A 12,990-nucleotide genomic window follows, 5' to 3' on the forward strand; every position below is an offset into this window, starting at 1 on the left:
GAAAAGTCACAATTCTGGACACTACTGCACTTTAGTTTGTACCCTTTTGGTTCACAGGTGCGTGATTTTGCTCCAGCAGGTCTGACTCATGCTGCTACTGTTTGCTCTTGGTAATTGCCAGCAAAAGAGACTCACTCTGCAGAAATGAGTGAATTTAATGTCGCCGTCTTCTCAAACGGATCTTAGAAAGGAAAACAAGCACCCGAGACCCCCTTTCTGAACGAGAGAGAACGCATCGGCACATGGGCTATGATTCGCAAATTCTGATCAGAAATATTCTCCCTCCACCAGTAAGATCGAGCTCTGTCGTTCACTTTATCAGCGAGCACCCTGAAAATGAAATGTCATGGACCTGGGCTGTGTGTGTGGACTCCACTGCCCCTTCCCACTGATCCACGTCTGTCCCCTTCTTGTTCTCGGCCTCCCCTCGACCTTTGCCAGCGACAGGCTTCCAAGGCCCCTCTTAGATTGTGCAGAATCCAGGTGTCTGTAGGACCGTTGTCGTTAAGCTGAACACGACCATCGTGTCCACATTCTTTCTTTCAAAACTGGAGAAACTCACACCTGGTGGAGGGAAGGAACCTGTTTGAGCTAATTAGTGGCTAATGAGGCTCAAACCTGAATATGAGTTCAAGAGGGGGTCGGTCAACCTGGAGAAATAGACATGAATTAAGTACAGAGTTCTATATGCACCTGACTGCATACGAGGGGCCTTATACACCTTATCTCATTTAATCTCAGTAGTGCTATAAGGTAGCAGGTATTATGTCTGTTTTATAAATGACAGAAGAAAGCCCTTGAAAGAGTTAGCAACATATTCAAGGTCACCCAGCTAATAAGTGACAGAAATGGGATTTGAACTCTGGTCTGTCTGCCTCCGAGACACTCTTCTCTTTAGAACAGGTTGAGAACTAAGAAGCCTAGGTGTCAAATCTAGCCCACAACGATTTGCTTGGCCACTAGAGTGGTGTCTGTTTGCCTGTTTGAATTCATTGCCAACATTGAAAAAATCCAAAGATTTCAAATAAAAATCTGGAGATCCAGATCCCCTTGACAGTTTGGTAGGTCCGGACACTTCAGGCAGGACTCCCACACGTCAGCAGTGAGTAGCAGCTCCCCACCCCCCCTCAGACCCGGCTTGCATTCTCCCGGATGCGTTCTGCACCCTTTCCTCCTGCGTCTCACTAAGCTCACGTCATGTATTTCTGTTACCTGCCTGGTCCTGAAGGCATTGGAATTTCAAGCCCTGCAAACCCTGCATCTTCTCACGTTAATTCACCGTAGTGGACCACACCCTGGGGCAGTTTCCCCTGCAGTGCTCGCCACACCTGATCCCCATGGTCACAGGCAGAAGGTAGTCGACTGACCTCAGAGTGGAAGTCGGCGGCAGAAAAGGGCGGAAAATGGAAGGGTTCGACCCATTAACAACCTCATGTTCTCTCTAACCACTTGGAACGTGCCTGGACATGCTGAAATGCTAACGTCCATACATAGAATTTGGGGCCTGGGCCACCTGGGTGGCTCAGTCGGTTGAGCATCCGACTCTTGGTCTCTGCTCAGGTTCATGATCCCAGGGTCATGGGACTGAGCCCCACATTGGGCTCTGCACTGAGCATGAAGCCTGTTTCAGATTCTGCCTCTCCCTCTGCCCCTCCCGCACTCATGTGCGTGCATGCGTTCACGCTCTCTCTCTCAAATAAAATTTTAAAAAATAAAATAAAAAGAATTTGGGGCCTGATTTTGCCTTAGCTGACAGATAATCATCTCTGATTCTGCGTCTTTGTCCAGAACCCTCACACAGAGTTGCATGTGTGAAAAGGGAAAGGGCCCTGGAGGGGCTTAGTTCTGTGGGAAGGGCATTGGGAGAACCGAGCCAGCCTTCTGCGAGTAGCCTGTTGTTTCTTTAACTGAAGGTCATAATACAAATCGTCAATTCAGTGGTTCTGTCAGAGACTGATATACACTCAAGGGAGGGGGACAAGTCCACCAATAAAATACAACTTAGGGTTTAGGATTCCCTCTCCCTAAAAGAAACTAGAGATCAAGACAGCAGCTGCCTCAGATTTAGGAACATGATTCCTCAGTACTTATAACTTGCCATCACCTGGCTTGATTGACACATCATTTTAAATCACAGTTAAGAGCTCTGAAGCCTACCAGAAAATATGTAAACCTGTAATAATACATCCTTTTCCTCTGCAGGTTATTTTTGAAGTTGCTTTCAATGGTCCTAAAGGAGGGTATGTTGCCCTGGATGATATTTCTTTCTCTCCTGTTCACTGCCAAAATCAGACAGGTAAGCATTCTCTTTTTCTTCCTCTTTACATATGGAATTTTCCTGATAGACACCTGTGGTCAGGACTTGAATTAATTCTAATTTCCTCACCTCTCCTGTGATCTCCTCCTTTAAAAAATTACTTAACTGAATAGTCATTTTTCTGCTACATTACTCTTTTCTCCCCCACCTCGCAGTGTGAATTTAATTTTTCTGAACCCACAGGGCAGTTGTCAGGTGTTAAGGAACTTTCATCGTCCCTACCTACTAGGTAATGAAAATCAAAGAATACAAACACATTTCCTCCCCATCTTTCTCTTTAAAGGATAGCTTAGATCCATATACAGGTGGCCAAGTAGGTGGAAAAAACTCTCAAACTCTACGGAGTAGAATTATAAAAATCCTTCCCAATTTTATGTATCCAAAACCTATAAATGTCTTCACGTTTAAAGATGTTGGTGTTGGATACAGTTAGCATTTGGGCTAAATGTTACCTACTTAATTTAACTTCTCTTTCTAAGTAAGTCTGCACATTCTTTTATGGTGGCCAGTTTTATAATTTCCATAAACTTGGTGTTTGGAAAAGAGAGGGAATTCTTACTTTCTGGGGAACGAGGTAAACAAATCGATTCAAAGTAAGTTAAAAAATGCCCTAGAGTAAGAAGGACGACACTGTATTCATGCTGGCCCAGATAAATGCAGGGGACCTTACCTTTTAGGGAATTTTTTTTTTGAGAGACCCCAGGGAGATAGCGGTTGTCCCATGTTATTAATGAGCCTTCCTTCTGAGTTTAGAAGCATGAGAAGTACATTTTTGAACATGGCCTTTGTAGTCTGACTTTCACTTAAGATAAAAGTTGGTGTCTGATTGCATATGGTCTCAGATATATTCTACCAGCAAGGCGACTGAGAAAGATAATATTTTCTACTTGAGCTGAAGTGTTATTCCAGAATTAGAGAGAAACACTCTAATGTGCTAAAACCAAATGCTATTTTTTTTTTTTTACTAATTCTAATTTTTAAAAAGTGGGGGGAAGCTAGTGAAACAGATTGAGCTAGACAGGGTTTACATGTTTACATATTTTCATTAAAATGTTTGAATACAAACTGTAATCAAAGATTTTTAAGAGTCTTTAAAATTGGACAGAACAGACACCAACATTGTTTTACTTCTCCAAATCTGACTGTTCCCTAATCTCATCAGCTAATATTTCAGTGATGTTAATAGTAGTTTCATAATCTCTTGTCATTACTTTTAGAAAGTTTCCTTTTTGTCACCAGGCATTTACATTGAACTTTTATATTTCCAAGTTATACATATGGAAAAGAGGTTTTTATTCAATACCTGCATCGAGTAGAGGTTGGGATGAAGAGGTGGGGGGGGGGGGGCAGGTAACAGTATCTACTGAGCCATCTTAGAAGTAATATTTGGAAACACTCTCCCTTTTAAAAAAAATACAGAATTGGGGTGCCTGGGTGGCTCAGTTGGTTAAGCATTCAACCTTGGCTCAGGTCACGGTCTCACAGTTGGTGAGTTCGAGCCCCATGTCGGGCTCTGTGCTGACAGCTCGGAGCCTGGAGCCTGCTTGGGATTCTGGGTCTCCCTCTGTCTCCGCCCCTCCCCAGCTCACGCTCTGCCTCTCTCAAAAATAAACATTAAAAAAAAAAAATTTTTTTTAAACATACAGAATCTATGTGAACCCTTTCCCACTGACTGGTGAAAAGAAAGATTTCAGCAAAATAAGGACTATTTGTTAAAAGCACCCGTGGCCCCTCAGTCTCTAAGATTCAGCCCGCATAAAGACTCCTCCTCCATAGGGAGCACAGGCGACTCACATTTTCATGTAATTAGGTTAGCCAAGGCTCTGATAGGTCTTGAGAACTTCCCAACGTAGCGACTTTCTTTAAAATGGTTTAACTACATGATCGCAGTGTTATGCTACAGAGCCAGGACTTTGGATTCGTGTCCCTACTCTGCCGCTTACAAACTGTGTGACCTTGGGCATGTTGATTCACCTCTCTGTCTGATTAACCTCCATTTCCACATGTATAGGGCAAGGGTAGAAGAATCTGTTCCACACCATTGGGAAGATGAGAAGGTTAATGTCCGTGAAGGCCTGAGCAGAGTATGGCACACAGAAAATGCTTGGCCTTGAGGCTTCATGTTATTTATTGAATTTTCAAAATACTCCCATCCACTCCCTGGGGAACAAAGGAGTCAGATTGAAACTAGAGAACCAGCAAAGGGCACCAGCTTGGTGAATGGGTGAGCTGGAGCCTGCTTTATGCCTTTCATTCAGCAGCTGTGGGCCAGATTCTGAGTCTTACAAGCTGAGCCCTCCAGTTTCCATACTTCATCTTACATTTCACAAATAGTTTATGCCCTTCTGTTTTATAACAGGTGCCAACATTTTTTTCCTTATCTCGGTTAGCTCCAGACTTGCTTTTCCCAGCTGGATCTAGCATTTTCTTCCCCCGTTCTCCCTGAGTAGGCTGAGACAGGAATTATTTCAACATATGAAACATCTCATTCCCACCATCTGGTTGGGCTTAGAGTTAATCCAGTCTCCCAGACCCAGGACCCATCACAGTGTCGTAGGTGTTAAACACCAGAGTCATGTAGCTCCGCACATATTCCCCCAGGATGCTGCCAGAGGACAGTGACAACTCCCCATGCCCCCTAGTTGAGTTAGGGCACTTCCCTTCCAAGCCTTTTCCACCCACAACCTCCCCATCCACCACCATGTTTGGCCTAGCATCTAGAAGGTAGGAATCAGCTCTCCTTTTAGGCTGTAAATCCTTGAATGGCCAACAGGTGATTTCATCCACTCCTAGGGATCCCGGCTCAGTGCCCGACCCCAAACTAAGAGCTCCCTCTCTTCTGCCTTACACACGCCCAATCTCCTCCCTGGGCTAGGGTCCACCCATCTGGCTCCGGGACTGGAAGGGTCCTGACACTCATGGATGTACCCTTCAAAGGATTTCTGCTTGGCCCATTCACCAACAACACACTGCTCACTTGATGTCTGATTGGAAACCTGGCTCCGGTGGTTGCCTTGGTTACAGCTGCAGTTGCCTTAGCTCAGACCTCAAGCATCTCCACAGCCTGGTCAGTGGCCCAGCCCCTACTCCCTCAAGACTCCTCAGCCTGGCGCCAGGTCTCGCTCACTCTGTCTCCGAGCCAGCTCTGAGCTGTCTCCGCCTACTTTCGGGCTGGCTCCTGCTAAAATAAAACTGCTGTACAAGTGTAGCAGCCTACAGACCACGCTGCACCCCAGATCTCTCTAGCACTGCAGGGGCTGATGATTAAAAGGCTGCTGATGAGCTTTTAGAGGTCTGGGGCTGATACTGAGTCTATCTCCATGAACTTCATGGGGCAGGGGAAAGGATGAGACATGCTACCAATGGCTTCTCCTTCCACCTGATTAGAATATCTTCAAAGCCTTTCATTTCTAAAAAGTGCAAATGTCATAAAGCAAGTAATAAACTAAATCTTACATCATGATGCCTTTTGGTACCTTGTTCAAGGGGACTTCCTTCCTTCCTTCCCTTCTTCCTTCCTTCCTTCCTTCCTTCCTTCCTTCCTTCCTTCTTTCCTTCCTTCTTTCCCTTCTTCCTTCCTTCCCTTCCTCCTTCCTTCCTTCCTTCCCTCCTTCCTTCCTTCCTTCCCTCCTTCCTTCCCTCCTTCCCTCCTTCCTTCCCTTCTTCCTTCCCTCCCTCCTTCCTTCCCTTCTTCCTTCCCTCCCTCCTTCCTTCCTTCCTTCCCTCCTTCCTTCCCTTCTTCTTTCCTTCCCTTCCTCCTTCCTTCCTCCTTCCTTCCTTCCTTCCCTTCTTCCTTCCTTCCTTCCTTCCCTTCTTCCTTCCTTCCTTCCCTTCTTCCTTCCTTCCCTCCTTCCTTCCTCTTTCTTTCTTCCTTCCTTCCTTCCTTCCTTCCTTCCTTCCTTCCTTCCTCTCTGGTCAACTGATGTTCAAGGGCTTCCAACTGCCTGTGATTCCTCCCTATACTTCAAATAGGTCATTAATGTTCAACTGTGATGGCCACTCAGCCCATATGCTCTGAAACAAGCCTTAAGCAAAGGCTTTCCATCCACCCCAGATTCTGGTGAGCTCATTTGGGGTCACAAACAGGCCCTCTGGCCCTGTCTTCAGGAATTAGATACTGTCTCATAGCAGAAGCAACATTCTGGGTGAAAACGATTTAGGCTTTCAGTTATGCTTTTGAGATTTTCTTTTTATCAGACCTTCTCAGGACCCCAGACAAATCCATTTCTAGGACTAGGTATTTAACAAGGGAATATAATCGCATTCTCAGAAAAATCTTTTCTGCGTGACTCAGTGTCACCATGGAGTGAACTGATCCATGCTTACTTTTAAGTTTTAATACCACCTCTTGCCTCTCATGCCCACCTAATAAATGGGTTATGATTCTCTTGTGGTTGCCCAGGGGGATATTCCTTGGGATATATTCCTGATGAGTGATTTCACTGACCTGCTGTTCTCTTTGTGTGTGGCTTTTGGGAGCACTACACCATTTTCTGAACTAGACGGGCATCTGTAGATTGTGCCTTTTCATCTACTTTTTCATTACCACGTGGCAGGGGGGTAACTAACCAATATGGGGTCTCCCCTTGTCTCAAATCTGCATGGGGGGGGGGCTGGTGTCAGAGGATCCTTGTCTGTGTGAACATCATACTCATTTTTCAAAGACTTTATTTTCATGGCTTAAAGATACTCCCAGATGCTCACAGAGCCAGGCCTAGCAATGTGTGGGCAGGCCCACCTGTCACAGAGCATTGAGAATGCCCTTTATTTCCTGATCTCCTCTCTGGCTCATCAAGATGCCTTCCTTGCACACTTGGCAGGGTGTGTCTCCTGAGATACCATTGGGATCCAATTATACAGGAATGTTTTATTCCTAATCTTCTTTTTTTGTTTGTTTGTTTGTAATGTGGTTTTGGTCACTTATTTTTTTAATTTAGAGTTTTTAGAACTTTATTTTAGTATCATTTTAAACTCAGATAAAATTTGTAAGAATTGGGGTGCCTGGGTGGCTCAGTTACATGTCCGACTTTGGCTCAGGCCATGATCTCATGGTTTGTGCGTTCGAGCCCCACGTAGGGATCTGTGCTGACAGCTCGGAGCCTGGAGCCGCTTCGGACTCCGTGTCTCCCTCTCTCTCTGCCCCTCCCCCACTCACACTCTGTCCCTCTCAAAAATAAACATTAAAAAAAATTTTTTTTTTAATTTTCAAGAATACTATAAAGAACTCTCATGTACTCTTCACCCAGATCTACAAATTAACATTTTGCCACATTTGCTTTATTGACCATGTAAGAGTAAGTTGTAAACATTATGCCCCTTACCCTAAATACTTCAGTGTGTAGTTTCTAAAACCCAGCACATTTTCCAGCATGCTATCAGATAATTATAAAGTTGAGGAAATTTGGGGTCACCTGGGTGGTTCAGTCAGTTAAGCCTCTGGCTCTTGACTTCAGCTCAGGTCATGGTCTCATGGTTCATGGGTTCAAGCCCCAAATGGAAAGCCTGCTTGGGATTCTGTCTCCATCTCTCTCTGCCCCTCCCCTGCGTGTTCTCTCTCTCTCTCTCTCTCTCTCTCTCTCTCTCAAAAATCAGTAAACATTAATAACAAGTTCAGGAAATTTGGCACTGATACGGTATTATCAACTAACCTATGATCCACATACTAATTTCACCACTTGTCCCAATGCTGTCTTTTTTTTTCTTGATGTTTGTTTATTTTTGAGGGGAGGGAGGGAGGGAGAGACAGAGAGAGAGAGAGAGAGAGAGAGAGAGAGAGAGAGAGAGAGAGAATGAGTGGGGGAGGGGCAGAGAGGGAGGGGGACAGAGGATCCAAAGCGGGCTCTGTGCTGACAGCAGCAAGCCCAATGCAAGGCTCAAACCCACGAACCACGAGATCATGACCTGAGCTGAAGTTGGACACTTAACCAACTGAGCCACCCAGGCACCTCCCATTTATATTTATATGCTATGTGTTTTCCTGGACCAAGATTGAATCTCGGCACCCTTGTAGTATTTGGTGGTCATACGTCTTTCATCCCCTTTAATCTGGGCTAAACTCTCTTGCTTTGGGAATTCAGGAATTGAGAGTATAGTGAGTGTTTGTCCATAAACAGCTCCCTGTTTCATTAGGTCACTGCTCCCAGAATTCAAATGTTTCTCTAGAGGTAATTTCCCATTTATTCAAAACAGTGCCCTCTTTCTCTGGCTCTAAAAGTTTAGACCAGTATTATGTCAGCCTGCAGAACAGGATCACAGTTGGCTATGTTGAATGTGTCCCAAACTGTGACAGTCACATCCCTTCTGGACTCGGATGATCTGAACAGTGAAATTTACAATCACTTGTTGCTGTACCAAGTTATTCACAAAAAAGCAGAAATCTTTTATGTTTCATTCCCTCCAGGCAATCTGAAATGAGGTGGTATTTATAGACCAGGGTAAATGATACCAGAATTCAGCAAAAGCCAAAATAATAGCAGTATGGGTGATGAAATTGGTGTGACTTTTTGAACCTCGTGATTTATACTGAGCAATGATTTTCTTCAAGCAGATCAGCTCCTGTGACTAATATCAATTATCAACAGACAGCAGCTGTGCTGGTGACACAGATTGATCAACAAAGGAAAATCATTTCTGGAAAATATAATTTCTAAAATACCTGTCTTAGAGAAAAATTAAGAATTCCTTAAAATCTTTATCTTTTTCTTTCTCTTTAATTTTCTATGAATGAATTTTGAATTGTGAAGAACTATGTGAATAATTGTTCCCAGTCTTTACATTATGAAAGGAAATGTCTTTTGAAGTGTGGTACTTCTTTATTTTTTATAGAGAGTGTGAACAGAGCTCCTTTTCTCCATCCCTTTAGGGAGGAAAAGAACAATTTTCCTGTCATGCTGAGATGTTAGCTTGATGCTAACCTGCCAGCATGCCATTAGGGTAAAAATATTTTTGTGTGTTTTATGTATTCCGTCTCCCCTGGCACGAATATGTATGTATTTGTCAACCTGTTGATGTAGTCCCTTGAGACCCTTAAGTCTGGCTCTTTAACTTTGGTTCTCCTTTGTTCAGAACTTCCTTTCAGTGCCATGGAAGCCAGCTGCAATTTCGAGGAAGATCTCTGCAACTTTTATCAAGACAAAGAAGGTCCAGGCTGGACCCGGGTGAAAGTAAAACCAAACATGTATCGGGCCGGAGACCACACATCAGGCATCGGTAAATTGGGGGCTGTGCCCACCGGGCGCCGGGGGTGGGAGTGCTCCAGCTGCCAATCTTACTCCACACCCATCAAGATGGCAACTTAAACAAAAAAGGGCAGCTGTGAAAAAACAAATGCGATTGGGCAATCTTGTGTTTGGCCTCTTTTTAAAACTTAGAATTCGATTTGCCAGTTGCTTAAATAGTCAAACTTTGGACATTATCTTGCTCTTCCCCTCAGGTGGAGAAGTACTTTTGTCTTTTTTTTTTTAAGTGTATTTATTTATTTTGAGTAAAAGAAAGGGAGAGAGAGAGTGGGAGCAGGAGCAGGGTAAAGGCAGAGACAAGTAGAGACAGAGAATCTCAAGCAGACTCCTTGCTGTCAGTGCAGAGCCCGATGGAGGGCTCTGTCCCACAAACCGAGAAATCATGACCTGAGCTGAAATCAAAAGTTAGAGGCTTAACTGAACTGAGTCACTCAGGCGCCCCTATGGAGAAGTACCTTTAAAAAGCTATTAAAAAAAAAAAAAAAAAGCTATTAGATTACAACTATATGAAACATCCAGAATAGGCAGATTCATAGAGACAGAAAGCAGATTAGTGGTGTCCAGGGGCTGGGGACGGGGGATGGGAAGTTCCTGTTTAATGGGTATAGAGTTTCCTTCTGGGTGATGAAAATGTACTGGAATTAAGCAGTGGTGGTGGTTGCCCAGCATTGGTGAATGTACTAAATGCCGCTGAACTGTAGGTTTTAAAATGGTTAAAATGGTAAATTTCCTGTTATGTGTGATTTACTCAACAAACAGATATTGTAGGGCAAGAGAAGCTAAAAAAGCTGTTGGGAAAATGTCAGGGGCGGGGCACTTGATGGCTCGGTCTACAAGGAACTATTGGAAACCAGTTTGAGCTCCCCTGTGTAAGGAACCTACCTAATTACTTTGATGGCATCCCCTGTGAAACCCACTCCCGTAGAGATGGGTGCAAAGAGCTTGTTTTCAAGGGTTGGTGTCTAATTCATTTATTCAATGCCTGTTTATACACTAGGCACTGGGGTATGTTAATACACTGATGAAACTTAACATTTCAGGGGCGCCTGGGTGGCTCAGTCAGTTAAGTATCCGACTTCAGCTCAGGTCACGATCTCGCCGTCCATGAGTTCGAGCCCCGCATTGGGCTCTGTGCTGATGGCTCAGAGCCTGGAGCCAGCTTCCAATTCTGTGTCTCCCTCTCTCTCTGCCCCACCCCCGTTCATGCTCTGTCTCTCTCTGTCTCAAAAATAAATAAACGTTAAAAAAAAAAATTTAAAAAAAAAAAAACCATTTCAGAGCACCTTACTTGCACAGGGCCCGGGAAGGGCTTTGAAACGGGGACCTCACAATTTTATACTTGTCATCGTGTATTCTTTTCTAACAGTCATTTCAACGGGCAAGAGAAATGTTAGATATATACACAAATAAACGTATAAGGTATGTGCTATGGAAGAAATGAAAAGTAGGCTCTGAGAGAGATTAGGGGAGAGAGCCTAATTTTGGTAGGAGATCCTGGGAAGGCTTTTCTGAGGAGAGAGGGTATTAGCCAGGAGAGGGGGAGGAATCCAGGCAGAGGGAACAGCATCTGTGAAGTCCTGAGCATGGGAAGAACGGGACACCCCGAGTAGTTGGAAGGTTAGTACGGCTGCACTGAGGGCAGGAGAGTGGAAGAAAATGAAGTTAGGAGGTAGACCATGGCATGGCAGGCCAGAATAAGCATTTGGGGATTGTTTTTTATAAAGTAAATGAGAAACCAGTCAAAGATTTTAGGGAAGAGAAGAGTAGAATTAAATTCATGTTTCAAGAATGTTGCTGTGGCTGTGCATGGCCACCCCTACTAATCTGCCCCGGTGGCCCAGTGAAGTACCACAGACTGTGTGACCTGAACAGCAGAACCGTGTTTCCTCACAGTTCTGGAGGTGGAAAGTCCTAGACACAGATGTTGTCAGGGTTGGTTTCTGGCGAGACCTTACTTTCTGCCTTGTAGATAGATGGCGCCTTCTCACTGTGTCCTCACATGGCCTTTGCTCCACATGTATACGTGAAGAGAGAGAGGTCTCCGGGCACCTGGGTGGCTCAGTCGGTTAAGCCTCCAACTTCAGCTCAGGTCGTGATCTTGCAGTCTGGGGGTCCGAGCCCCACATCTGTGCTGACAGCTCGGAGCCTGGAGCCTGCTTCCAATTCTGTGTCTCCCTCTCTCTCTGCCCCTCCCCCATTTGCACTTTGTGTCTCTCTGTTTCTCAAAAATAAATAAACATTAAAAAAAAGAGAGAGAGAGGTCTCTGGTGTCTCTTCCTCTCAGGAGGACACCATTTCTATATGATTAAGACTTCATCCTCATAACCTCATTTAATTACCTCCTTAAAGGCCCAATCTTCAAATAAAGTTGCATTGGGAATTAGGTTTTCAGTCAGTGGATTTTAGGGGGAATTAGGTTTTCAGTCAGTGGATTTTAGGGGGAATTAGGTTTTCAGTCAGTGGATTTTAGGGGGAATTAGGTTTTCAGTCAGTGGATTTTAGGGGGACACGACTCAGTCCATGCTCAGGAAATAACCCAAGAACCTTTTGCCACATGAATTCATAATTGGGTGAGGCTAAACTAAATGAACACTGAGGCGATCCAAAGAGCTGACACGTTATTCCAGTGGCAGAGCTGTGGCTTACCCTGTGCCTGGCAAAATGGAGCTCGAGGCCATGAGCAGATACACCAGCCCAGTGAACCCGCCTGTCTTCCCGCATCTGACGTGGTGCTGTTGGCCATTGGCATGTTCTTCATGGCCTGGTTCTTTAGTATGAGGTTACTCCTCCACGTACACTCAGGATACCTACAAAGAGCTCCTCATCTCCGTGGTGGCTTGGCCTTCATGGGCTTTGGAGTCCTCTTCCTGCTGCCCTGGGTTGGTGTCTGCGTGCGTTCCCAAGGGTTCCAACCAGGAGGCTTCACTGAATCCCTGGTTTTGTAAATTAATTTTTTTTTTTTTTACTTTTGCTGGGGGTGTCCCACCTGCTGCTCCCAATAAAGGCAGATGTGTGACTATCAAAAAAAGGGGAAAAAAATTGATGGGGGAGGAACAGAAGAAGGAAAGAAAGAAAAGTAGGGTATTATTTTTTTCATTTCTACCCAGGTTTTCTTGAATGCATGGATCTGTTTTAAATTTACCCTGGGGGTCTGGAGCTAGGTGAGAGGAGAGGTTCTTGACCTTATGTTTCTTTTTGTTATTTAGAAGAAAGAATTATTCTTCTTTGGACCCTTTTATTGCGCAGATTAGGTACTTGAGAGATATTTTCTGGTTGAATGGCAGGCTGCAACAACATAGATTTGGGGGACAACAGAATTCAGTCCATAACACTACTCATGTGAAAGCATCCAAATTCCAAGGACTGCCAGGCCAGCCTGTAATCTCTCTATCTCCACTGGTCGCTGCAGAGATAAGAAGGAAAAATCTGCTCTGG

General features: G+C 44.6%; 1 protein-coding gene and 1 pseudogene across 7 annotated transcripts in view; both read left to right on the forward strand.

The window, feature by feature from the left end:
- MAMDC2 (MAM domain containing 2) overlaps positions 1-12,990 on the forward strand; it is a 402,628-nt gene that overhangs the window by 337,264 nt on the left and 52,374 nt on the right. For all 7 annotated transcript variants that reach the window (XM_019463631.2, XM_019463629.2, XM_019463628.2 and 4 more), the window contains 2 exons: positions 2,203-2,296; positions 9,383-9,526. In XM_019463631.2, the coding sequence (XP_019319176.2) occupies positions 2,203-2,296; positions 9,383-9,526 (238 nt within the window). The remainder of the gene's footprint in view (positions 1-2,202; positions 2,297-9,382; positions 9,527-12,990) is intronic.
- Positions 11,962-12,500, forward strand: LOC109275422 (transmembrane protein 258-like; annotated as a pseudogene).

This window comes from Panthera pardus, unplaced genomic scaffold (assembly GCF_024362965.1).
Source record: "Panthera pardus isolate Hobbes unplaced genomic scaffold, ASM2436296v1 HiC_scaffold_20, whole genome shotgun sequence".
Lineage (NCBI taxonomy): Eukaryota > Metazoa > Chordata > Mammalia > Carnivora > Felidae > Panthera > Panthera pardus.